We start from the raw sequence: 24,251 nt of genomic DNA, 5'->3' as shown, positions 1-24,251 counted from the left end.
AAGATATGTTCAAAAAAGCTGTGTCTATTTTTTGTGGGGGCAGAGAAGGCAAAATTTTATATTCCTTAAAATTTTCTCACCATCCCTAATTATAATAATTATCTATGGAAAGATCTTGGAGGGTCTTCAAGTTTGGAGGAAGACAGAAACTTAGGGTCATATTCTGCTGTTGTATTAAGTTAGATGGAATATGTGAGCCCAAAGAGCTAAGGATGTTAAGGTGACCCTGTCACGGTCCAATATTAAAGAGTGTTAAGCAAGGTTTGGAGTTTGGAATATAGAGACCTTGGCCTGCCTAGTACCATGGCAAGCACATTAGGAAATTCATGTCAATGGTTAAAAGTGTATTGATGGAAATGTACAAAAGGGAAAGAATCAAAACAAGGCAAAAACCACTGCAACTGAAATGGAGTGATTATGCAAAACAAACAATGAAAATCTGTCAACGTCTTTTTTTTTTTTTTTTAAATTTTTGAGAGGGTGAATACTGGTTAAAATTTCTTATTCTATCAAACAGTCCTTCTTGGTGGGGACAAATGGATTATTTCTGTTTAATTTTAAGTCAGGAATACATTCGCTTTCCTGCTTTTGACAAAACACATAGAAACAGAAGGGAGAGAAGAGATAAGATAGGTCAGATCGGGGAAATACAGCTTTTGTTGATGTTTTCAGAATACAGGGCAGCGGGTCAGTCACAGACAGATTGGGCCATGACAGTTGCTGCTCTGGACCCCAGCTTTCTTCCCTGGCCAAGAATATCATCCGGTTGGTCGGCTCAGGTCCCTCTGCTTCACTGGTCCTTAGGCCAACCAGAGCTGGATGGGTTGTCTCACCAGGTCATGTTGGTGCAGTACAATGCAATTGATTTCAGGATCAGGTGGAAAGCTGAGACACACACACACACATGACAGGAGGAAGATTGTGAGGGATGGAAAGAGACGCACGAGGGAAGGGAAGATCGAACAAGATCTCACATGTATCAGGTTGGGTCCTTACTGGGGCAGTGATGATGGCCAAGCATCCCTACTGGAGAAATAAAGTCTGAGTGTTATGGTAAAAATCCTTCTGCTGCAACCGCGGTGGTTGTAGAAGTTCCTTGTTTAATTTCCCAAGCATCTTTTTAAGGTCCACCCCAAAAGAGTGGTGGGTAGAACGGTCCATCCTCTCATTATTTTGTGCACCAGTTAGGCCTAATTTCCAAAGTAACAATTTTGATCCATTGATTTCTGGTTCCCTTTTCCTCTTGTTTACTAGTCATGCTCATAACAATATCCACTAGAGACCTCCTCCCCCTCCTCCTGTTTAAATTAATTCCATTTGTCTCCTTCTTAAATCTTTTCTTAAAAAATTTCATATAACTTGTCATTGTGACAATTCATGGCCCTTCACCCACTTTCCATGGGTTAGGCTCACAATTCAAGTAGGTCTGCATGGTCTCAATTATTACAACTGTGTTCACAGTTATGACCATTTAAATTCTGCTCTGAATTGTTCTGCTTATCAAGAGCAAAATTCTAGTGTAAGTCTGGAGCAATTCTAATGAGTAGAATGGAATTGCTCCAGGTTTACATAGGTGTAACTGAGATCAGAATCTGGCTCTAAGGAAATAAAAGCATAACCCACTGGTAAGTGGGTGTTCCATGTTCCACTCTGTGCCTGATCTACTGAGGATATGAGTCTGTTACAGCTCTCTGCTGTCAAGCAAGACTCTTTCACTCAAAAGCTGTAGCCATTTATGCTGTTAGCTCCCCAGGTTTCCTGTTCAACCCTCCCGTGCCAGCCAAGCTAGCAGCTGTCACAAAATCACTTACTCTGAATTTGGGGGTATTTCATCATTAGCAGAAGTCCCCAGCGCAGCGTGGTGGAAGTGGTCTCTATGCCAGCAGCAAACAAGTTGTTCACAAGGCTTATTAAGTTGTCATTATGGAAATATCCATTGGTATTACTTTTCTCCTGAAAAACCCCCCAAAAGATTAACACACAAAGAACTCCAGTGGGCAGTTATAACATGGAGAGCTAAAACATATTTATTGAATAATAAAGTATATAGTAAAAAATAAATGTAAAAAAACCAAGAGAGCTTTGATCAGATGCCCTCAAAAACATATAGGTATCTTCTCTACTAAGGATCAGTCCTGAAAAGTGCTGAGCACTCTGGATCCAATTCACCACAGCACCTAAGCATGTGCTTAACTTTAAGCACAAGGGTACAGCCACTGATGCCAGGAATCAGGAATATGCTTAAAGTTAAGCATGTTTTAAGTGTTTCACTGGATCACAGTTAGAGTGCTCAGCACCTTCCACAATCAAGCTCATAGAGAAGTGTATTTTTCCTATGCAGCCACAACCAGCCTGAGTGTCACAGGCTTAGGAAGCTAACATGCTGAATACAGTTCAATCCATGGTCTTCCAGACCTAACTGAGTCAGCTCAGGACAATTACTCCATATGTGATTGAGTCCAAACTCAGAGACACACATGTGCAGCTTGCCATCTTGCACAATCAACCATCTGTACTCATGCATCTAAACAAACAATGGAGATCAGGACAGGTGATTATTGTAACACTATGATGGTGAAATATTCTGCACTGAATTAGTCCTGGCCAGTAAAGGTTACATATGCAAAGCCTACTGGGCACTGATTCTGCTCTTCTTGATGTCAGTTGTATCTGTTCTAGAGGCTTCAGTGGCAATGCGAATGGACTCTTAATAACATTAATACCTATTTCATAAACAATCATTAGTAGATCTCAAAGTGCTTATAATGGAGGCAAATGTCATTATGCCCATTTTATAGATAGGGAGATGGAGGCACAGAGAAGCTAAATGACTTATCCAAAGCCACCCAGGAGATGAGCGGCAAAGCCAGCAATCATCCAAGTCCCACTCCATTGCTTGACCCATTAAGCCATAATCACGCCCTATTCTTTTTGCTCTTTTTATACTTGATCATTATTTGTAGTTCATTCTCTCATTCTTTTGTGATGCATGTGAATTGTATACACGTCTGGGCAGCTGGGAAATAATAAAAAAAAAAAAAAAGGAAATTCGGTTCCTTTTGATCAAGCATACCAACCTTTCTGCAAATATTTGAGATACTGACATTTCCTGGCAAGACTATTCATAGAAAATGCATTTCAATGTGGCCTGCTTGCCCCTCTACCCAAGGAAACACCCCTCTCTGCATCCCTCCACTGGCTTCCCCTTCTGATTGCTTCCAATAGACAATCATAGAAATGTAGAGTTAGAAGGGACCTCAAGAGTCATCTAGTGCATTGCCTCATGGTGAGGCAAGATTAAGTATACCTAGACCATCCATGACAGGTGTTTGTCTAACTGTGTTCTTAAAAACCACCAATGACAGGGATTCCATACATAGGCGCCAACTCTGTGGGTGCTCCGGGGCTGGAGCACCCATGCGGAAAAGAAGGTGGATGCTGAGCAGCTCTCCCCCGGGCCAGCGGGCCCTGCTGATCAGTGCCTCCCCATCCTCTTGCTCTCCTCTAGACTGTCTCCATTCTGTTCACATCTGGTGCCCAAAACTGGACACAGTGCTCCTACTGATGCCTCACCAGTGCTGAGCAGAGCTGGACAATTATCACTTGCTTCTTACATTAACTCCTGTTAATACATCCCAGAATGACATCTGCCTTTTTTTCAACTGCATCACAGTGTTGACTTACAGTCAATGTGTGATCCACTATAACCCCCAAATCCTTTTCTGCAGAACTGTTGCCTACTCAGTGATTCTTCATTTTGTGTTTTTGCTTTTGATTTTTTCTTCCTAAATGCAGATTTTGTCCTTATTGAATTTCATCTTATTGATTTTGGACCAGTTTTCAAATTTATCAGGTCTTCACTTTCAAGGCCCTTCACCACCATTTCCCACCCTGCCTATCATCTCTCATTCACTATTAAGATGTCGAGTCCTGGCTTCAACTGACTAATGACACCAGCCTCCCTTGCCCAGCTGTTATAGTTTCAAACACACGCTCTAGTGTTTTCATAGAATCATAGAACTGGAAGGGACCTCGAGAGGTCATCTAGTCCAGTCCCCTGCACTCAAGGCAGGACTAAGTATTATTTTGACTATCCCTGACAGGTGTTTGTCTAACTGGCTCTTAAAAATCTCCAATGATGGAGATTCCACAACTTCCCTAGGCAATTTATTCCAGTGCTTAACCACCCTGACAGTTAGGAAATTTTTCCTAATGTTCAACCTGTAGCAGAGTGATGACTCACCGGCGTGGCGTCTCCTGCTGGTCGTCTTGGGAATTAGCTCAATGCCAGCTCTGGAGCGGCCTCTGCTGGCCGGTATCTCACCTGCTTGAGGCCCCATGTCCCTCCCGGACCCCAGTGCCCCTTTACCTGGGGGTTCTACCCCAGCAGTACCCCCACTCTGGGTCTCTCAGAAACCCCCAACCCTCTAAACCCACCTTGCCTCAGTGGCTACTGCCAGTCATCATCTAACCCCTACACTCACTGCAGTGTAATGGCCACTCATCATTGGCAAGGGGTTAGGACCAGCTGCCTCTGCCTATCCCCTGGCTACACCTCTGCAGCCCCAGTACCTCTGTAGGTCTTCACCAAGGCCTCAGTCTGGGGTTTACCAGGCTAGATTGGCACTATATCTGCCCTTTTCCAGTCTTCTGGAATCTCTCCCATCTTCCATGACTTTTCAAAGATAATCACTAATGGCTCAGATATCCCCTCAGTCAGCTCTTTTTTCCAATGCTGCCCCAAACAATTGGAAGGAGCTCCCCACAAGCATCTCTGAAACTAACACATTGTCCTTCTTTAAATCCCTCCTTAAAACTCTCTTTTGCTGTGATGCCTACAGAAAGCTTGACAGCAGTTAAGCCACTGATCTACTGAGACCATGGCCTATCACGCTGACCAATATTGTCTCACTGTTTCCCTGTGCTTCCCCATGTCCACATTGCCTCACATTTCCGTATCCATCTGTTATCTCTTGTCTTATTCTTAGACTGTAAATTCTCTGGTACAGGGACTGTCTATTTACTCTGTCTTTCGTACTCTGCCTAGCGCAATGGAGTCCTGGCCCATAACTAGGGCTCCTAAGTGCTATTGTAATAATAAAATAGTAATAGAAGAAATACTATGTGACTAATCTGGCCAATCACAAGTAACCAAAACAATTAGAAGTTTGAATCTTTCTGGATTCTCCAAGTAAACATTTGGAAAGACATTTGTCAAGCAAATTCAAACAATGAATACATTTGAGGAAATTGCAATTAACTGAGGGATATTCAACTAGCAATGAAAGAGATTTTGATCCCTGGTTGCTGCAAGAATTGCATAGGTAGACTTCCTGAACTACTGAAACCAGTGGGACTCCATGCTGGCCAAGTGTTCCACTCATGCAATTCTTATTGCAAAGTTGGGGCCAAAATTTGTTGTATACATTAGTCATAGCAAGCTCTTTGCTCAACTCTGCTAGTTTGTTAGGTGCATACTTTACCAATGCTAAATTTCCATGCAAATTTGTTTTTAAATATAAAATATGACAAGGAAACATACAAGTCTGCAGCAATCATAATTACCTCTTGCTGTCTTACAAGGAATGCATCAATAAAACTTCTCTGATCATTTTTGTCCAGTTCTTTGAGGCGTTCTATGAAAGTAAGCCGTATAAAAGAATGCAATTCACTTGTGTTGTGCAAAAGAATCTTGTAATTCCTGAGTAGAAATCCAAGGGCTGGGCACATGTTATATAGCTGAAAGAATTTAAGACGGCAGAGTGAGCAAAAATAAGTAATGAGAATACTTAACACTTACTATAGCACTTATCTGCCAAAGATCTAAAAGCAATTCATAAAAGCAAGTGACTGTCGTTATGCCCATTTTGCAGATAAGTAAATTGAGGCACAGGAAGATTATATGCTGTGCTTGGGGGTACAAGCAGCTAACAAGCCCCATATCCTCAGGGGCCCCGCCTGTCTTGAGGCACAGGATGGGGCAAGAATTCCGAGGCTGCTGTATATCCTGGGTCTTTCACCTTTGGCATTGTGCCACCCAGCAATCATGAATTTTCTATCACTTGAACATGTATCCCAGAAGGTAGATTAAGTAGTGGCATTTTGTATATATTGTAACAATCTGGACAGTGTGTATGTGTAACTACTGCCCTCCACTGGATGGAATCAGAACTGCTCAACTGTATCTCAGAGGCTCTATATTGCTAACCAGAGCTTGTCAAAAAAAACCTTGAAATGTCAAATTTGTACAGAAAAAAACACAAGTAAATGATTTTTTTTCAAAAGTCTCATTTCATTTTTCAACCAGCTCTACTGCTAATACAGATTCTCTTTTAAATTCAGTAGTGACAGAAGGGAGAGCTGAAACGGAATAAATGTTGTGAATCCTGTAGGAGAATCCATGAATACTGACTTGTATCCTAGTTATTTAGATGGACTGTATAACACACATTAGTGTAGGGGAATGTTTGTTATAAACTATAATGCGTGAATTCAATAGGGGCTATAGGAAGGACAAACAAGGAAGCCACACAATGGCATCTGAGATAAGAACAGTCTAGTACAGACTTAACGGACAATGGCCCAAACTGCTTGCTTCAAGAATATTGCCTCCTCCCTCAGGCCTTGTTCTGCTGGGATGGGAGCTGGGAGACACTAAACACTTAAAAGGCCTCTAAGAAGCGTGGGATTTCACCTTCCTTGGCAGCCGAGAGTCACCTTTTAGGATCAATTGGGTATGTCCTACCTCATCATTTCCACGCCACAGCAGGTGCCTCAGGCATTGGTGGCACCTTGGTCTCTCCTGTTCTCTGCCTGTGGTACACAACAGTTTAGTCTCCTCGGGACTGAAATGCTTTAGTCCAGTGGTTCTCAACCTATTTACCATTGTGGGTCACAAATGCAGCTCTCTATGTGTTATGTGGGCTGCATCCACACAATAGATATCCTACCTGTATGGTCCTGAGGGTGTCACATAGGCTGCAGCTGCATGCTGATTGGGCCACAAGTGGCCCGTGGGCTGAGAACCACTGCTTTAGTCTAACCCAAGTTATTGGGCTCAACACAGTGGTAACTGGGTGAAATTTAATGTTCTGTGATATGCTGGAGGTCAGACTAGATAGTTTTATGGTCCTTCTGGCCTTAAGCTCTCTGAATCTCTGATGAGGTAGGGGGTGGTCAGTCACCAGGGGCTGTCCAGGGGGTCACTACTCTAAGGCGGCAGGCTGATACTGACAGGTTCTGTGGAAGAGTCTGAAGGAATTGGGCCCAGGGCATGGACAGCCTTAGGGAAGAATTAGACATGCATACAGGAGACTTTTCAACATTACTTTATAGTGCAGAATGTTGGGGAATGACAAAGTATGACACATGTCCCAGTTGTCTTCATTCCATCTAACCTGCCTCAGAAAAATCCTCCGTATCTTTCGGCCCCGAACAATCTCAAACCAGGATCTATTCACACAGTGCAGCCAAGAAGATATGAGCAAGAGGCGTTGGAGATGGATTGGCCATGTGCTTTGGATGGAAACTGACTCCATCACCAGAGTAGCAATAAGATGGACACCTGAAGGCAAGCAAAAACGAGGCAGCCCGAAAACAACATGACGAAGAGCTGTGGAAGCCGAGCTGAAAAAAAAGCCGAGCTGGGGCACAGCTGGGGAACCACTGAAAGACTTGCCAGAAAGAGACAGGAATGGAGGAGCTTCATCACTGTCCTAAACATTTGTTTTTAAGATTGTTTTTTCTCTGAATTGCTTTTTGTTCTAAATAAATAATACTTTCTCCTAAGGAGGCTTTTTGGTTTCTAATTACTACTGTCATTGCCCCGGAGGGAACAGAACAGCAGGGTACAGACATAGGCCAGGAGGGACACCAGATCATCTAGTCTGATCTTCTACACATGGGAGGCCCCAGCCAGTTACCCCTTATTGAGCCCAATAACCTGGATGAGACTAAATTATTGTGTGCCACAAGCAGAGATGTTTTGACAATTTTTAGAAAGGGTGAATGGGGTGACTTGGATAATTGACATTGATCTCAGGTAAGATAGTGGACCAGCTGATGTGGGACTTGATTAATAAAGAATTAAAGGAGGGTAATGTAATTAATGGAAATCAGCATGCACTTATGGAAAACAGATTCTGTGAAATGAACTTGATTTTTTTTAATGAGATTACAAATTTGGTTGATAAAGATAATAGTAATAAACTTAGACTTCTATAAGGCCTTTGATTTGGTACAGCACAACATTGTAATAAAAAATCTAGAAAGATATAGAATTATCATGGCACACATTAGACAGATTAAAACTGCCTAATGGAGTGGTCCCCAAATGTATTTGTAAATTGGGAATTGTCATCAAGCAGGTGTGCTTCCAGTGGCGTTCTGCAGGGATCGGTTCTTGGTCCTACACTATTTAACATTGTTATCAGTGGCCTGGAAGAAAACATAAAATCACCACAGATAAAATTTGCAGATGACACAAAAACTGGGGGAATGGTAAATAATGAAGAGGTCAGAGTGATTTGTATTGCTTGGTAAACTGGGCGCAAGCAAGTGCTTTGCGTTTTAGCAGAGTTGTCCCTAGGGGATTTGGGGAGCCCTGCGGGTTGGCGCAATTGGCCAGTGCCACATGGGCAGTGTGTGGACCACTGGCTGGGGGAGCCTACCCCCAGCCCCGCCCCTTTCACCTGAAGAAGAGCTTTTGCTTCTGTTCCAGGCCCCAAACCGCCCTAGGTACAGCCCTGCATTTTAGTATGGCTAAATGTAAATGTATACCTCTAGGAACAAAGAATGTAGGTCATACTTACATGATAAGGGACTCTCTCCTGGGAAGCAGTGACTCTAACAAAGATTTGGGGGTGGGGGTGGAGAATCAGCTGAACATTAGCTCCCATTGTGATGCTGTGGCCAAAAGAGCTAATATAATCCTGGGAATCCTGGGCATAAACAGGGGAATATCAAGTAGGAGTAGAGAGATTATTTACCTTTATAATTGGCATTGGTATGACCACTACTGGAATACTGGGTCCAGTTCTGGTTTCACAATTCAAGAAGGATGTTGAAAAATTGGAGAGATTTCAGGGAAGATCCACAAGAACAATTAAAGGATTAGAAAACCCTGCCTTATGGTGATAGACTCAAGGAGCTCAATTTATTTAGCTTAATAAAGAGAAAGTTAAGGGGTGACTTGATCACACAGTCTATAAGTAGCTACATGGGGAATAAATATTTGATAATTGGGACTTCAGTCTAGCAGAGAAGGTATAATATGATGCAAAGGCGGGAAACTGAAACTAGACAAATCCAGACTGGAAATAATGTGTACATTTTTAACAGTGAGAGTAATTAACCACAAACAATTTACTGAGGGTTGTGGTGGATTCTCCATCACTGACAATTTTTAAATCAAGCTTGGATGATTTTTCTAAAAGATCAGCTCTAGAAATTATTTGGGGGGAGTTCGACAGCCTGGGCGATACAGGAGGTCGGATTAGATGATTGCAATGGACCCTTTCACTTTGGAATCTGTGATCAATGAATCAAGATGCACCAATACCCAAGGCCTCTGTATAGGTCAGACCTGCTGCTGGAGTGATCGTGGTTGTTAAGCAGGGGAGTGCAACCTAGGACCTAGTCTGAGAGTGGGTGAATTCCAGGATTCCATCTTGAGAGGCAGGTGATGGTCTAGGGCATGAGACCTAGAGGGGCTGTGCTCAGAGACACTAGAGGGGATTAGAGGTGCTGGTACTCTGGGAACTGAAACACTCAGTTTTTCTGGAGCAGAAGGATATTACCTGTATTTCCACTACCACCATGCTGGGAAATATATGAACTACTAAGGAATTCATTTCAGAGCTAGTTTGGTTCATGTCCTCCAGACTTGATACACAACTGCCACAGTACTTCAGATGAATTATTCTCAGACAGGTTTAATGGGTTTGTTATTAAGGAACTACGTGTGGATCCAGGAGAGGTAGGTTCAATTCCCAGCTCTGTCACTGACTTCCTACATAACCTAGGGCAAGTCACTTAATCTCTCTGTGCCTCATTTCACCATCAGTCAAATGAGGAAAATAATATTTCACATGGATGTTGTGAGGATAAATCCATAAATATCAGGCAGACACCCACTTAATATGATGGTAAGCGTAGGGGCGTAGAGCTAGATAGACATATGTATCGTCCTCTAATTTGTTGGACTATTCTGATTGGTAGAAATGATTTGATGTCATATACTGTATACAGCACACAGTTACGGTGTGAGTACTGCATGAACTTGAATAGTGACTTTAAAATCACCAGAATTACCGTAACTGACGGACTTCCAGCCAGCCTGATGTTTTCACTCATCAAACTTAGCAGTCTTAAGAAGGTGGGGTTTTTGTAGTCAAACCGTTCTCCAAGTAATATTGACACAATGATATTGGCCACTGCAGCATTTATAATTGTAGTGATCTCAAAGGGCTTTCCTAAAAACAGTGTTCAAATGCAAGAAGAGATTGTGCAAAGAGCATGGTTAATAGTGAGTTATTACAATGTACTTCTATTACAGTAGTACCTAGAGGCCGGCAAATCAAGATCATGGCACCGTTGTGATAGACATTGTAAATACACATAGCGAGAAACAGTCCCTGCTTCAAAGTGCTCACAACCTAAATAGACAGGAAAAAGGGTGGAGACAAGAATTATTATTAATTCCCATTTTACAGATAGAGAACTGAGGCAAGCAAAGATTAAGTGGTTTTCTTGAAGACTGGCAGACTCAGGCATTGACCCCAGCTCTACCTGAGTTCCAGCCTAGGGCCTTAACCACTATCATAGGCCAAAAGTCCTTTTTCGCGACACTCACCAAGCTGCTGGGTTTGGGCCCATCTGCTGGCTCTGTGATCTTTTAAGCTCTGAGAGTCTTCTGGCACTGTCTCTTTCTTCAGCCTCTAGGCTCGCTCCCTGGGCATAGATTGTCCAGTACCCATTCTCTGGAAGTGTGATTCTGTTAAGGTTACCATTCATCCAGGTTTTCCCAGACATTTCCTCTTTTTCGATCCTCTGCCCTTCGTAGGGCTGCCAACTTTTGAATGGCACTGAAAACCGAACATCTACACCTTGCCCCCTGTCACGCCCCTTCTTCCAGACCCTGCCCCCACTTGCTGCATCCCCCCCCTCCCTCCATCGCTCGCTCTCCCCCACCCTCACTCACTTTCACCGGGATGGGGCAGGGAGTTGGGGTTGGGGTGTGGGAGGGTGGTGAGGGCTCCGGTTGAGGGTAGAGGCTCCAGGTGGAATCAGAAATGAGGGGTTCAGGGTGTGGGAGAGCGCTCCAGGCTGGGCCAGAGGGTTGGAGTGCGGAAGGGGGGAGGGTGAGGACTCCATCTGGTGCTGCAGGCTCTGGGGTGGGGCCGGGGATGAGGGGGTTGGGGTGCAGGAGGGGGTTTGGGGTCCTGGCGGCACTTACTGCAGCTCACAGAAAGCTGCAGCCCCTAGGCGCATAGGCAGCTAGAGAGGCTCCACCCACTCCCCTCATGCCTGCAGGCGCCGTCCCTGCAGCTCCCATTGGTTGCAGTTCCCAGCCAATGGGAGCTGTGGGGCAGGCACTCAGGGTGGGAGCAGCACGCGGAGCCTCCCTGGCCACCCATGCACCTACAGGTTGCAAGGACCTGGTGGCCGCTTCCGGGAGCCGCGCAGAGCTAGGGCAGGCGGTGAGCCTGCCGTAGCCCTGGGTCCCTCCCTGTGCCGCTGACTGGAGCCACCAGGGTCTCTTTTCAACCAGGCGTTCCGGTCGAAAACTGGATGCCTGGCAACCCTCTGAGTGGGTGGATTTTTCAAATCAGAGGAAATGTCTGGGATTTTTGCGGAGCAGACATTGCAGCTCAGAAACAGCAGGTCTCTGGGCCCCAACTGGTCCCTCCCCTGCAGGCACAGCTGATTGGTCCATTCCCCGCAGCTGCAGGTTCCCGCCAACCCCAGCTCTGGCTCCCAACTCTGGGGTAAGGGAGAATCCCGTAGGGAGGTGCTGACTGATGGCTGGCACTGTGTCCTGGGTCTGAGCCAGCCGCCTTGCCACCATGACAGGGAGCGACTTTCCCTCCTACCTCAGGCATGAGACTGCAGGTCTCCCTTCAGCAACCCCCAGATAGCCCCTCCAGTATTCCCCAATACCTCCTCCCAGTGCACACATACCCCTCCAGCACCCCCAAACTGTACCCTCCCTCAACCTCCCCTCCCTGTATGCCTCAGTTTCCTCACCACTCTTGAGCATTCTTTGGGATCTGTTCAATGTCTTTTAGGGTCCCAGAAAGGGTTGCCAGATGCCTGGTTTTCAACCAGAAAGTCTGGTGGAAAAGGGGACCTGGCAGTGTCTGGTCAGATGCACTGACCAGACACCAAAAGTCTGGTTACCGCCGGGGCTTGGGGGTGGGATGCAGGTGCTGGGTCATCAACCTGTGCCAGCCCCTGGTCAGCCAGTTCCACCTCCTATCTGCAGACAGGCAGGCTCTGAGCCAGGCTACAACTCCTGTCCCAGCCCCAGAGCAGAGTGAGCCCAGCTGGGGGTTGGGGGTGGGAGGTAGAGACAACCCAGTGATGAGGAAGGGGGAGGGAGGAGAGGAAAGGAGTGAGCGGGGGCTTGGCCTTGGAGAAGAGGTGGAGCAGAAGCAGGGGGAAGAGGGGAAGGGGAGTGAGGATGGGACCTTGGGGGTCTGGTTTTCAGCAGTTAGAAAGCTGGCAACCCTAACAGGTCCCCTCTCATAGACCTCACTCCTCCAGGTCAGTTTTCTCTTCCAGTTCTGGTTGGTGTGACAAAGCTGCTCAGAAGAGACCTGCTCCTTTTGTAACTTCTAATCCCTTCTGTCATGTGAATCTCCTGGTCAGCCTCAAAACCTCCCTCAGGTAACCAAGGACTTCTCTCCGGTGGTTACCATTCAACAGAGTCCACACTTGAAAAACTGGTTTTACTTAGGTTGCAACCATCCCATTGTTCTGCTAGGGCAAGGCTCATTCAACTGATGATCGTCAAAGACTTCCATTTAGAGGCAGACATCCAGACACCAGCCTCCCTCTCCTTAGCACAAGAAGTATGATTCAAGAATACAGCAGAGGACAGCCATAAGGGCATAAATATGCAGAGAGCTGATAAAATCAAACACCATTCACAAACTGTATATAGATAAGTGCCACATGTCATTACAAACACCCAACTCTAATAATCTAACAGCTGTCTTCTGCAATTCACAGTAAAAAGCCAAGTAAGAATAATACTGGGTCATAATACTGGATGATACTGAATAAAAAGAAAACTAACTGTATATTCGTGCTCAGATCCTCAAAGGTATAATGATTTCAGATGGAATTAGACACCTAAATATCTTTGAGGATCTAGGACTATGTCCCCTATTCTAGGGCATGTTACAACAAAGGGCATTTAGGGCTCTATGTTAAACTAGGGAAACAAATGTGTTTGTTTTATAGATATTCTGTTCTTGCAGGTCCCTTTCATTTCAATTCCTGGTGCCTCTGAACTAATCAAAGATTGTCACTAATGGAGGAACCGCACACGGAGAGACACATTTTGTCCATGGAACATCTGCCCCAGTAGTTTAATAGAGCTGCTCACATGGCTCACAGTGCATGAGGCCTTCCATTTCCAGGTCCCACCGACTGGGGACGAACAAGGGGGGGGGAGGAGGGGGGCTATGGTTTCACGCCTTCTAGATCGAAAGGCTGGCTTGAGCAGGCCATGCGTGCCCAGCAGAAAGAGAGCAATGGAGTGGTGTAAAAATCTCACGGCTTCACAAAATGCTTTGCAGTGCAACCAGTTGCTGAAAAAAAGATGTCAAAATCAACACAACCTGGATGGTGACATTTCCTAAAAAGGTGGATGTTGGATGAGATGATGACAAATTTTGTCTTGGTGCCTCTTCAGAGGCACATGCAACAAATGTTAGAAGTGTCTGTGAAGTGAAACACACACCCACCTTTACGAGATTCAATATCCTTTGTCAGAAATCCGTTCTCTTCAACAATCCGGTCCTCTATGGCCCTCTTGCCCATTCCAAAGTCTCGTAAGGTCGTGAGAGTAAATCTTCGCATCACTTTCCAGTTATTGCCATGAGAAAAAATAATACCTGAAGTGGAGGGAGAGCTTCAAGTCAGCAGAATAATTAAAATAAATGCTTCTTAGAGATATAACCTTACACCCAGAACATTCGTTTTGATGCGCTAGAGCTGGTCAAAAATGGGGGAGGGAATTTTTCATGAAATTGTTCTTAAGTTTTTGGGGGATTTCTGGGGTCAAAATTCAGACAAAAATTTTCATTGAAAATCTGAATGTTGAAAATGTTTGCCCAGTTGCACATCTGATAGAACAGATTTTTTTCGTGAAAATGTAATCAACATTTTTTTATGTTTTTTCCATCCCAGAATCATGGACATTTTGAAATGAGAAACACTTCCACCAGCCTTAAGACACACCATAATAAATGAACAAATTATTTATAAACTACAGTAATCAGAATGGTTTTTGCATGATATTGATTTTATATGGTTTTGCAGTGTGGTAAATTAGATCAAAGAATTTATCTGAGTTCTTTAAATTGTAATTTATAAGACATATTTGTTGAGCTTTATAATCACTCAGTCTAACAAAAACATCCAGAAAAATCATTATCTCAAGCATGGGCCAAATTCAGAGGTCATACCCAAGGTACATTCCCTTCCTCTCAATCATACTCCTTTGTATTCAGTGAAGCCCTGATTCAGGAAGACATCTCTATTTAGTAAAGTATTAAGTGCATGCTCAACTTTAAGCATAGTTTAAGTCCCATTGATGTCAATAGGAGTTAAATACATGCTTAAAGTAAAGAACTTGCTTATGTACTTTCCTGAATAGGCAAGATTATCTGCCCTAGACTTATTTACAACCATCCCACCAATGGTTAAGAGAGGCTAATTACTCCAGTTCTGGTATTAGCTCTGCATTGGCACAGAATTCCATTGCATGGAGCTCTTTGGAGGATTGGGGCCTATGATGGTGGCTGAGGACCCAGAAGGGGAGGCAGGGGAAGGTGTAAGTGAAACTAGAGAGGTGACTATTCCCATATTGTCAACCCCAAGCATTAAAAGTCACCAGTCAGGTCCCAAAAAATAATAAGATTTTAAAAAGTAACGAATTTAAAAAAAACAACAAATTGTATATTCTGTACTTGCCTTCTGGATTTTCAGCCTTTCAGATTCATATTTCAAGCTTTTACCTCAACCAGAGCTAGTGCAACAGGGGCTTTCGCAGCTGATACAAAGGGGATTAAATCAAGCACCTCCAGTGCTAAAAGCACTAGCAGCTACTGTTTGAGCTAAACAGCCAAGCTATTAGAAAAGGAGTACTTGTGGCACCTTAGAGACTAACCAATTTATTTGAGCATGAGCTTTCGTGAGCTACAGCTCACTTCATCAGATGTTTATTTGGGGTTGTAACGACTCACATCCTCTGTGGAGCAGCACAGTGTGGAACCTGAAACACACTCACCAGCATTAGAAACTAATTTGTATGTTAACTACGAGTAGATGTTTCACATGATTCCAGGAGCTGGGGCTTTATAAAAACACCCAATATCATGAGACTCACAACAATATCATGAAAGTCGGCAATGCTGCCATGTCAGTGTCCATCTCCTTATGCTTTTACAGCATGTGACCTCAACTTAGTCTCCCTTAGACATGGGTACAGGGGGTATGAGTAGTTCTAAGGAACTCATGGCTCATTAAGGCTGTTTCTGCTCTCACTCACACCACTTTTAGCCTCAAGTCCACGGACTTCTCTGAAGTTACTCCTAATTTATGCTGATTGACATACATACTGATCCAAATTGGCATGCCAGCCCCTAAGCCATTTGCTCCCTCCACAGAGAAACCATTCCACTTGCTTGAGTAAGTTAGGCTTATGAGTAACAAGAAAACTGTCACCATATCCTTTTGAAGTATCTGCAAATACTGGGATTTTAGGTCTCTCTGCAAAAGCATCTGCCTGGTTCACAAGAGCCTCCTTCACCATCTCGTATCCCGACAGCACCACCATTTTCTGGCATCCCATCTGAATGCTGAAGACTGGGCCATATTTTTTGGACAGCTTAAATGGGGAAGAAAATACAATGACTTAAAGAAAGAAGTGAAATTCACAGCTGGTTCAACACTATTTTGCCATCATGACTGTATGTTATGCCAATGTCAAATTCTTTCCTAAGTGCAGAGAAAAAGAACCAGTGGTTAGTAATATGGCTATCATTAGATGTTTTAATTATTAATTATGATAGGCCCAGATCCTCAAAGGTATTTAAGTGTCTAACTCCCACTGGGTCATAATGCCCTAAGTTGACCAGATGTCCTGATATTAGGGGCTTTGTCTTATATACACAAATAGATTCCCCCTCCAAAAACGTGTCCTGATTTTTCACACTTGCTACCTGGTCACCCTATAGTTCCCAAAGTATTCAATCAGTACTAGAACCTTATTGTGCTAGGTGCTGCATAAATACAGTCATGGTGACAAAGCTCTTACAGTCTAAATCAATCTGTTCAGCTGACGAGCATGAAAATATAGGGACAGTTTCTTGTCTGTACCCAACGTCCACAGGGTGCAGCTCAGCAGGGAATAGAGAATGAAAAGGAGCTGGTTGCACCTCCCTGATCTGAGGTCCGGTTCTACTGCAGCCCAGAGACAGAGTTTACAGCAGTCATGGGGCTGCTTTAAAGTATGCTGGCTGAATTGGTTCCCCAGGATTGTTGGAGCACAGCAGCACACCAGTCAGACCCGCTCCCACTTCTTTGCCAGATGCTATGTGGGGTGGTGACCCAGAAGCCAGAGATATTAGCTCTATGCAGGTCTGAGGACTCCTCTATGGTGAAGGAGCTGCCCAACACGTTAATCAGGTTAGCCTCATTTTGAGCTTAAAATCCTAACTCTGCTTCTCATGTTACCATTTTCCTTTTGTTTCATTTCTTTTCAGATCAAATCTCCTCCTCTGCTGGCTCAAAGAGGCAAGGAGAGTTTGGTTTCAGAGTCTTTAGTTAGCACTGAAAATATTTTCATTGTTTATATGTACACACACCCCCATAAGTCTATTTGCAAGAAGTATTTCACAGATTTGTTTTGTCCAAACTTGAAGCTGATTTATTTACATTGCAGATATATTTTCAGATGCCTGGACTTCCAAGTCCTTGGGCCAGGCCTGGTCATTTCATTGTCTGCATGCATCTCATGAAGCAATTGAATTAAAAAAAATGCAATTATTCAACAACCACAGAAGATATGAATCTAGCTAATTATAAGCAGTACCATAGAGCCAGCTACACTTGTATAAAACCAGTGTAACTCCATTGATGGTGATGCAGTAGGGTTGCCAACTTTCTAATCGCACAAAACGGAACACCCTTTCCCCGCCCTTTCCCCGAGGCCCCGTCCCCCACTTGCTCCATCCCGCCTCCCTCTGTCACTCGCTCTCCCCCACCTTCAGTCACTTTCACTGGGCTGGGGCAGGGGGTTGGGGTGTGGGAGAGGGGTGAGGGCTCTGGCTGGGGGTGAGGGCTCTGGGGAGGGGCTGGGGATGAGGGGTTTGGGGTGCAGGAGAGGGCTCCAGGCTGGGGCAGGGGGTTTCAAAGCAGGGAGGTGAGGACTCTGGCTGGGGGTGCGGGCTCTGGGGCAGGGCCAGGGATGAGGGGTTTGGGGTGCGGGAGAGGGCTCTGGGTTGGGGTGCGGGGAGGTGAGGGCTCTGACTGGGGGTGCAGGCTCTGGGATGGGGCTGGGGATGAGGAGTTTGAGGTGCAGGAAGGGGCTCTGGGCTGGGGCAGGGGATTGGGGAGCCAGCACTTGGTGTGAGGGCAGCGCATGGAGCCTCCCTCATCACCCATGCACCTAGGGGCTGTAGGAACCTGGCGGCTGCTTCCCGAAGCTGCGTGGAGCCAGGGCAGGCAGGGAGCCTGTCTTAGTCCCAGGGCCCTGCTGCGTTGCCAACCAGACTTTTAACATCGAAAACCGGATGCCTGGCAGTTACTCCAATGTTAGGCTGTTGCAGCTGAGAGTAGAATTTGGTAAAAATATTTTCTCAAGTCAGGGTTCTCTTTAATTTTAAACGTTTCAATTCAGTGTGAGTATAAGGTTTCAGACTTTTTATCTATGTATCTAGTAGAGGCTTGAATACTAAATGCTAAACATAGAGGGCCAACTTCATCCATTGAAGTCAGTGGTGTTGCACCAGGGATCTATTTGGTCCAGTTTGCTTGTAAAATTTGTTGAGGCAAAAAGGGTAATTTAGACAAATATTCAAAGAAATGGTCATACAACACAACTCTGTCTCCTCTGAGTCTGATCTTTAGGGAAGGCATTCATGTTTGTGGATACAAATTTGCACCTGCTGTTAGAGTACTGAAACATCTAACTTGTCCACATAAACTGCATAGTAAAATGTCTAACTTCTATTTGTGCTCAGAATTCATAGTGAGTAGACTTATATGTTGACGCAAACTTGTGCCCCCAAAGTGGAATCTATTCAGATCCAGCTGAAAATCAGACCTTTGTGTCAGTTTCTAGCATGCATTAGAATTACTAAGAAGCTCTGTCAAATTTATGCTAGATGTGGCAAGTATAAGCATGTGAACATTTATATACAATGCTGGGCTCATGGACATGAGGAGGGCAACAAAAATTATTAGGGGGCTGGAGCACATGACTTATGAGGAGAGGCTGAGGGAACTGGGATTGTTTAGTCTACGGAAGAGAAGAATGAGGGGGGATTTGATAGCTGCTTTCAACTACCTGAAAGGGGTTTCCAAAAAGGATGGATCTAGACTGTTCTCCGTGGTACCAGATGATAGAGCAAGGAGTAATGGTTTCAAGTTGCAGTTGTGGGGGTTTAGGTTGGATATTAGGAAAAAACTTTTTCACTAGGAAGGTAGTGAAGCACTGGAATGGGTTACCTACGGAGGTGGTGGAATCTCCTTCCTTAGAAGTTTTTAAGGTCAGGCTTGACAAAGCCCTGGCTGGGATGCTTTAGTTGGGGATTGGTCCTGCTTTGAGCAGGGGGTTGGACTAGATGACCTCCTGAGGTCCCTTCCAACCCTGATATTCTGTGATTCTATGACATGACTGATGTTAGGGATCCATAACATTCCAAAGTAAATGGACATCATAGGTAAGATCCTGGTCATATTGAAACCAATAGAAGTTTTGCTTCTGCCTTCAATTAGGCCAGGTTTTCACTGCAGGTTTCTATCTGTAAGCTCTGTCTCTCTTGCTCAACCCACACTGGATAATTTTTCCACAGGGTCAGGCAAAATGATCCTATATTTAACATTGCATCACACATCAGGATAGTGACAGGTAGAAGGGATGGAGGATACCCTCTGACCTTTGGGATAATGTGGTTTGGTGAACAATGTGACAATACAAACACCAAAAAGATTTACCTCCAGCATAGTCCGGTAGGGCCTCTTCAGGTTCATTATATGCAGATTTCCAATGATGGGTAAAGGCTTTGGTCCTGGGGGAAAATCCTCTCTGAAGCTGCTATTCCAGAATTTTTCAGTTTTCATAATAAACAGAACAGTCAAGACAAAAAGTAAAAATATGGAAATGGGATCTGTCCACTCCATTGCCTTTCAATAAGTAATTTGCTGCACAGGGTGAAATGCAAGGGTGTAATAAAAATATGATCAGTGTTTGTCAGCAGAAATTAGCAGCATGAAGCACTAATGCCTGTCAGATTAGCTACTGCATAGACCTTACCTATACTATAGTATTTAAACTATCAGGTGACTGCAAAATAATTTATTCTCCTCCCCAGTCATTTGCTAATCCCCATTCAGTGAATAAGTGACGATTGCAACACACAGTGAAAGCGGCAATGCCTGGCTTGTCAAACCAAGCTTATGTAACAGGTTGACAGAGAAGTCTATGGATCTCATGCTGTCTGAAAGCCCAGCAGTCCAGTTTAGCAAGAAAGTCAGTCCAGTTAGTGATTTAAGTAAAGAGTGAAATTCCAAACTCTGCAAAGGTTATTGAGCATTAAGCAGCTTTCTTGTATACAGACTGACCCCTGAAGCCAGGGGGCTGGTCAAATGCAAGTGCCAAAGCTGGATGAACAGAGCTCTGAAGGTGGGATTTTTCCAAAGTGTTCAGCACTGGTTTAACTCTACTTCCTTTGAAATCAATGAGATATTTACCGCTGGCTTCAACAGAAACAGAATTAGGCCAACACTGAACTTTTCTGAAAATTCCGCTCTACTTCATTCAGTCAAATTCAGCTGCTACTCTGGTTGAGACCTCATGGGCTCTTCACAGAGTGGGCCTGCTCTAATATAACCTGGGATTTTGAAAAGACCCTACAGGAGTCAGGAACCCAACTCTTACTGACTTACAATGGAAATTAAGTGCCCAATCCCCTTAGACTCCTTTGAAAATGACTGCTACAAGGGCCAAATTCTGGTTGCCATATTCATATGGGTAGCAGTAGCACCTCACAGGATCATGCCCCTTGCATTTGCAGACTCAAGATGTATGGGGAGATTTTGGTGGACCAGCAAAATGCCTGGACCACTACTGATAATTAGAATATCTGTGATCATGCTTATTGCCCAAAGCAGCTAAATCAGTAGGTCTCAGATATGCTAAACCTGTTGCAGAGGCCTGCTAAGCAAGAAGCTAGGAGGAGAAGAGGGTCGAGGGGGACACCCTGTGTCCTTCCTGATAAGATCTCTGTTGAAATTGCTGAGGTATGTATTTTAGAAAAACAGGAAGCTTATCTATATCTGCCCTTCGGAATGTGTTTGTCAGGGTCCTCAAAACATGTGGGCAGAGCCGGCCCTAGACCAAATGGTGCCCCAGGAGATGAGCATCTTTGGTGCCCTCCCATTTGTTAAACTTTTGAATACCTTTTTTTTAATTGCATTTGTAGCCCATTTCACGACTTTGATGCATGATTTGCATGTATGATTTATCCGTCATATAAGATGATAAATTTGCATGCTAGGATCTGTATGTACATCTGTATTTATTCATGCCATATATAAGCAAATAAAGAAATATTTCTTCTAAGCTTATAGAAACATTTAATTTTAAGCATAACTGAAGTGTACTAACATCAAGAAATTGAACTGTGCACTAACACTGGGTGGAGGACCAGTATTAAACAGTAGTAGGTGACAGACTTAGAATGTTAACCATAGTCCTTTAGTCCAAAAGGTCGCTTTTCTCGCCTTTCAAGCAATACAATAGCAAGCGATGTCAGTCTCTCTCATAGGTGCTGACTTTCTAATGTGCTGGGGGAGGGGAAGGGGTGTGCCCCCGTTCCACCCCCTCCTCCGAGCGTGCTCCACTCTTGCTCCTCCCCGGTGCTTCCTGCCCGCTGCGGAACAGCTGATCTGTGGTAGGCGGGAGGAGCTGACAGCGTACTTTTTTTCCCACGATACTCCAGCCCCGGAGCACCCATGGAGTCGGCACCTATGGTCTCTCTTGAAGTTCAAGTCTTAAAACACAAGTACAATTTCACAATTACACAATAAAACAAGGTTTTCAGTATCACAGCTGGGCTCTCATTTCAGTTTGTTCTTATATCTCACTGATTAGCGACTGGTGACTGGCGACGCACCAACCCTTATATACCTGTGAGGGCATGACTGACAACATTCTAGGAGGTTTGAGGAAAATGTAGTTCTCAGAAAGTCTGGAAGGTTCCATGAAATTCTACAAAGGTCCAGAACATTCTAGGAGGTTGTGGATTCATTTTTCACTATACAGAATACCTGAAATATTTGACTTCAAACGTTCTATTTTCCCTTTTGTTGCTAACAACAAAAACAGCACCCTGAGCCTGGCACTCCAGGTGGTCACCTGGGTCGCCTGCCCATACATTTGGCCCTATATGTGGGCTCTTCAAAAACGCATCTGTCTAACTGATGGTTTAAGAGAAACCTCTTGCTGAACCTTTGAAATTGTTTGCTTAACAAGTTATTTTATTGACATGTTATTATTACACTAACCCAAATAAATAAATGGGGGAATTGGGAGGGTGGTCTCTTCAGGGACTTTTCAGGGACGCAGTTTAGGGTCCCCAATGGCAGCTGAAAGATGGGCCAACTGGACAGCTGTTGTACCCCTCGAAGACTGCTCCAGACTTCGGTAATTATTGATTTTTGGGTTGTTTTACTAATCTGTTGCAGACATGTGTAAGTGCTTGAGACTGAAATAAAGTGCAGCTTTAAGTGAAAGCATTCTTGTATTGTACTGTTTGTGCCAGCTACCTGTCAGTCGGACGGACATGTCTCCAGTGATTTATTTCCTGTCAAGAGGTTTTAAGAACCGTGGTAACAAAGACAGATGAGCATATGAGGCCTGTCCAACTAGTACTTTCTCTGTTGAACCATGATGTAGGACAATGGATTGCACCACCCCGAGTCAAGAGCAATGTGAGGGCTATTGAAGATTTTCTCTTTGCTTCTTTTTAAAGTAGCATAGAGAGGAAGCACCTATCTGAATAAATTTCACATCTACCTTGAGAGAGAGAGAGAATGAAAATATCCCAAAGAAAGTGATACTGGATAATGCACTGGGAATGAATTTCAGGTGGGCATATGCTTTGAGGGCCAGCGGGAATCTTTCCACTGACTTCAATGGGCTTTTGGATCAGGTCTTTAGCATTTTTTTTTCTTTCTTAGTCTGAAGATAAGTGTTTGAGAATCCTCTGTTCCCTAGAGGATACTGCATGCACAGTATGGTAACACTTAGTCTGCAATTTCCAGAGATGATGAGCACAGCAAAGCCAATTTAACTCAATGGGCGTATCACAGAACTGAAATGTTCTGTATTCGTGATGGAAGTTAACACTATTGTAATTAACCTGTTGTCTTATTAGTATACACTGTGTTAAACCGCAGTTCAACATCCAGCCAGAAGAGAGCTCCAGAACACGGGAACAGGAAGCACAACCAGACCCAAAACAAAGTGAGTACCAAGAGATCCGATCTAAGATATATTTGCAGGAGTCATGCTAACACATAAAGGCACAAGCAGGCTCCATCTTACTTAGGCAGTGGCCCCTCAAGGAACTGTCCCTAGTCTTAAAACTGCTCCATAACACAAAGAGTGGTAGGCAGCTTGGAATTGAAAAACTCACCCAAAATGTTTAGAGCTGCTATTTCTGGCCAAGTTGGCAAAAAAGTGGTACAAGTCTTGTGTTCTTTGTGGCACTAGAAAAATGGCAAATACTACACCCAAAGCACCTATGGTTTTGCCACAGACTGGAAGATCCATTGCCATATACTGAAAGAGGCAATTGTTATAATATATTGTTCGAGCAGATTACTTTTCAAAATAGGCAGAAGTCTACTGAACCAGGAAGCTCAATTTGTTACCAGTATTTTTATTGAAAAATCTGTCTGCAGATTTGGGGCCCATGTTCCATAAACACTGATTAACGTCAACATTTGAATCAAGGTTATTTTGTGTGTTGTGCAGGTTGCCAGAAATACACAAGACTTGAACAACTCCATTCCACCTGCAATCAGCTAGGGTAGTGGAGTGCTTAAACCAGACACTCATCCATGCTGGCATCTTTTGTAGGGACAAATCAGATAAATTGCGATAGGTTGCTTCCCTGTTTTATGATGCCTTAGCAGGGCAGTGTCCAGTCATTGACTGGTTACACACTTCATAAGGTGTTGTTGGGCATGAGCTTACCAGTTGAGCTCTGAAATGGGACAGATATTCAGAAGAAATATTTGAATGCAATGGACTATGTAACAATATTAGTTGGTTATCTTAGTACAGTTGGTGAAGCTGTTAAAAGGTGCCAAGAAAAAGCCTCTCAGATGCAAAAAAGAGTATTATGAGACAAGGGCTAGTCCACATGGAGCAGGGGATGGGATTTCTAAAGTGTACTAATGTGTTGCACATTGATTAGTCCATGTACAGCCTGCTCTTGCACACTAAAGTTTCCCTCGTGCACTTAACGTAGTGCTGTTTGAAACTGTACAATTTTAAAGTGCACTACGGAACATTACAAAGAGATTATTCATTACAGTATACATTAGTCCTTACAGTATATACAAAGAGAAAGCCCTGACTCTCCCTGATTTTGAGACATAGAATCATAGAATATCAGGGTTGGAAGGGACCCCAGAAGGTCATCTAGTCCAACCCCCTGCTCAAAGCAGGACCAATTCCCAGTTAAATCATCCCAGCCAGGGCTTTGTCAAGCCTGACCTTAAAA

At 44.1% G+C, this 24,251-nt stretch overlaps 1 protein-coding gene across 1 annotated transcript in view; it reads right to left on the bottom strand.

Moving 5' to 3' along the window:
* The window catches only part of LOC140908501 (cytochrome P450 2K4), a 30,156-nt gene extending 10,043 nt beyond the window's left edge, over positions 1-20,113 (bottom strand). The window contains exons 1-6 of the mRNA XM_073335738.2: positions 19,453-20,113; positions 15,958-16,120; positions 13,974-14,123; positions 10,312-10,472; positions 5,566-5,739; positions 1,812-1,953 (exon numbers count right to left, since the gene is read on the bottom strand). Coding sequence (XP_073191839.2) covers positions 1,812-1,953; positions 5,566-5,739; positions 10,312-10,472; positions 13,974-14,123; positions 15,958-16,120; positions 19,453-19,638 — 976 coding nt within the window. The 5' untranslated portion in view covers positions 19,639-20,113. The remainder of the gene's footprint in view (positions 1-1,811; positions 1,954-5,565; positions 5,740-10,311; positions 10,473-13,973; positions 14,124-15,957; positions 16,121-19,452) is intronic.
* Positions 20,114-24,251: the final 4,138 nt, after the last annotated feature.

Source organism: Lepidochelys kempii, chromosome 3 (assembly GCF_965140285.1).
Source record: "Lepidochelys kempii isolate rLepKem1 chromosome 3, rLepKem1.hap1, whole genome shotgun sequence".
Taxonomy (NCBI): domain Eukaryota; kingdom Metazoa; phylum Chordata; order Testudines; family Cheloniidae; genus Lepidochelys; species Lepidochelys kempii.
Note: the sequence above shows the minus strand (reverse complement) of the source record. Positions and strands in the feature narration are given on the sequence as shown.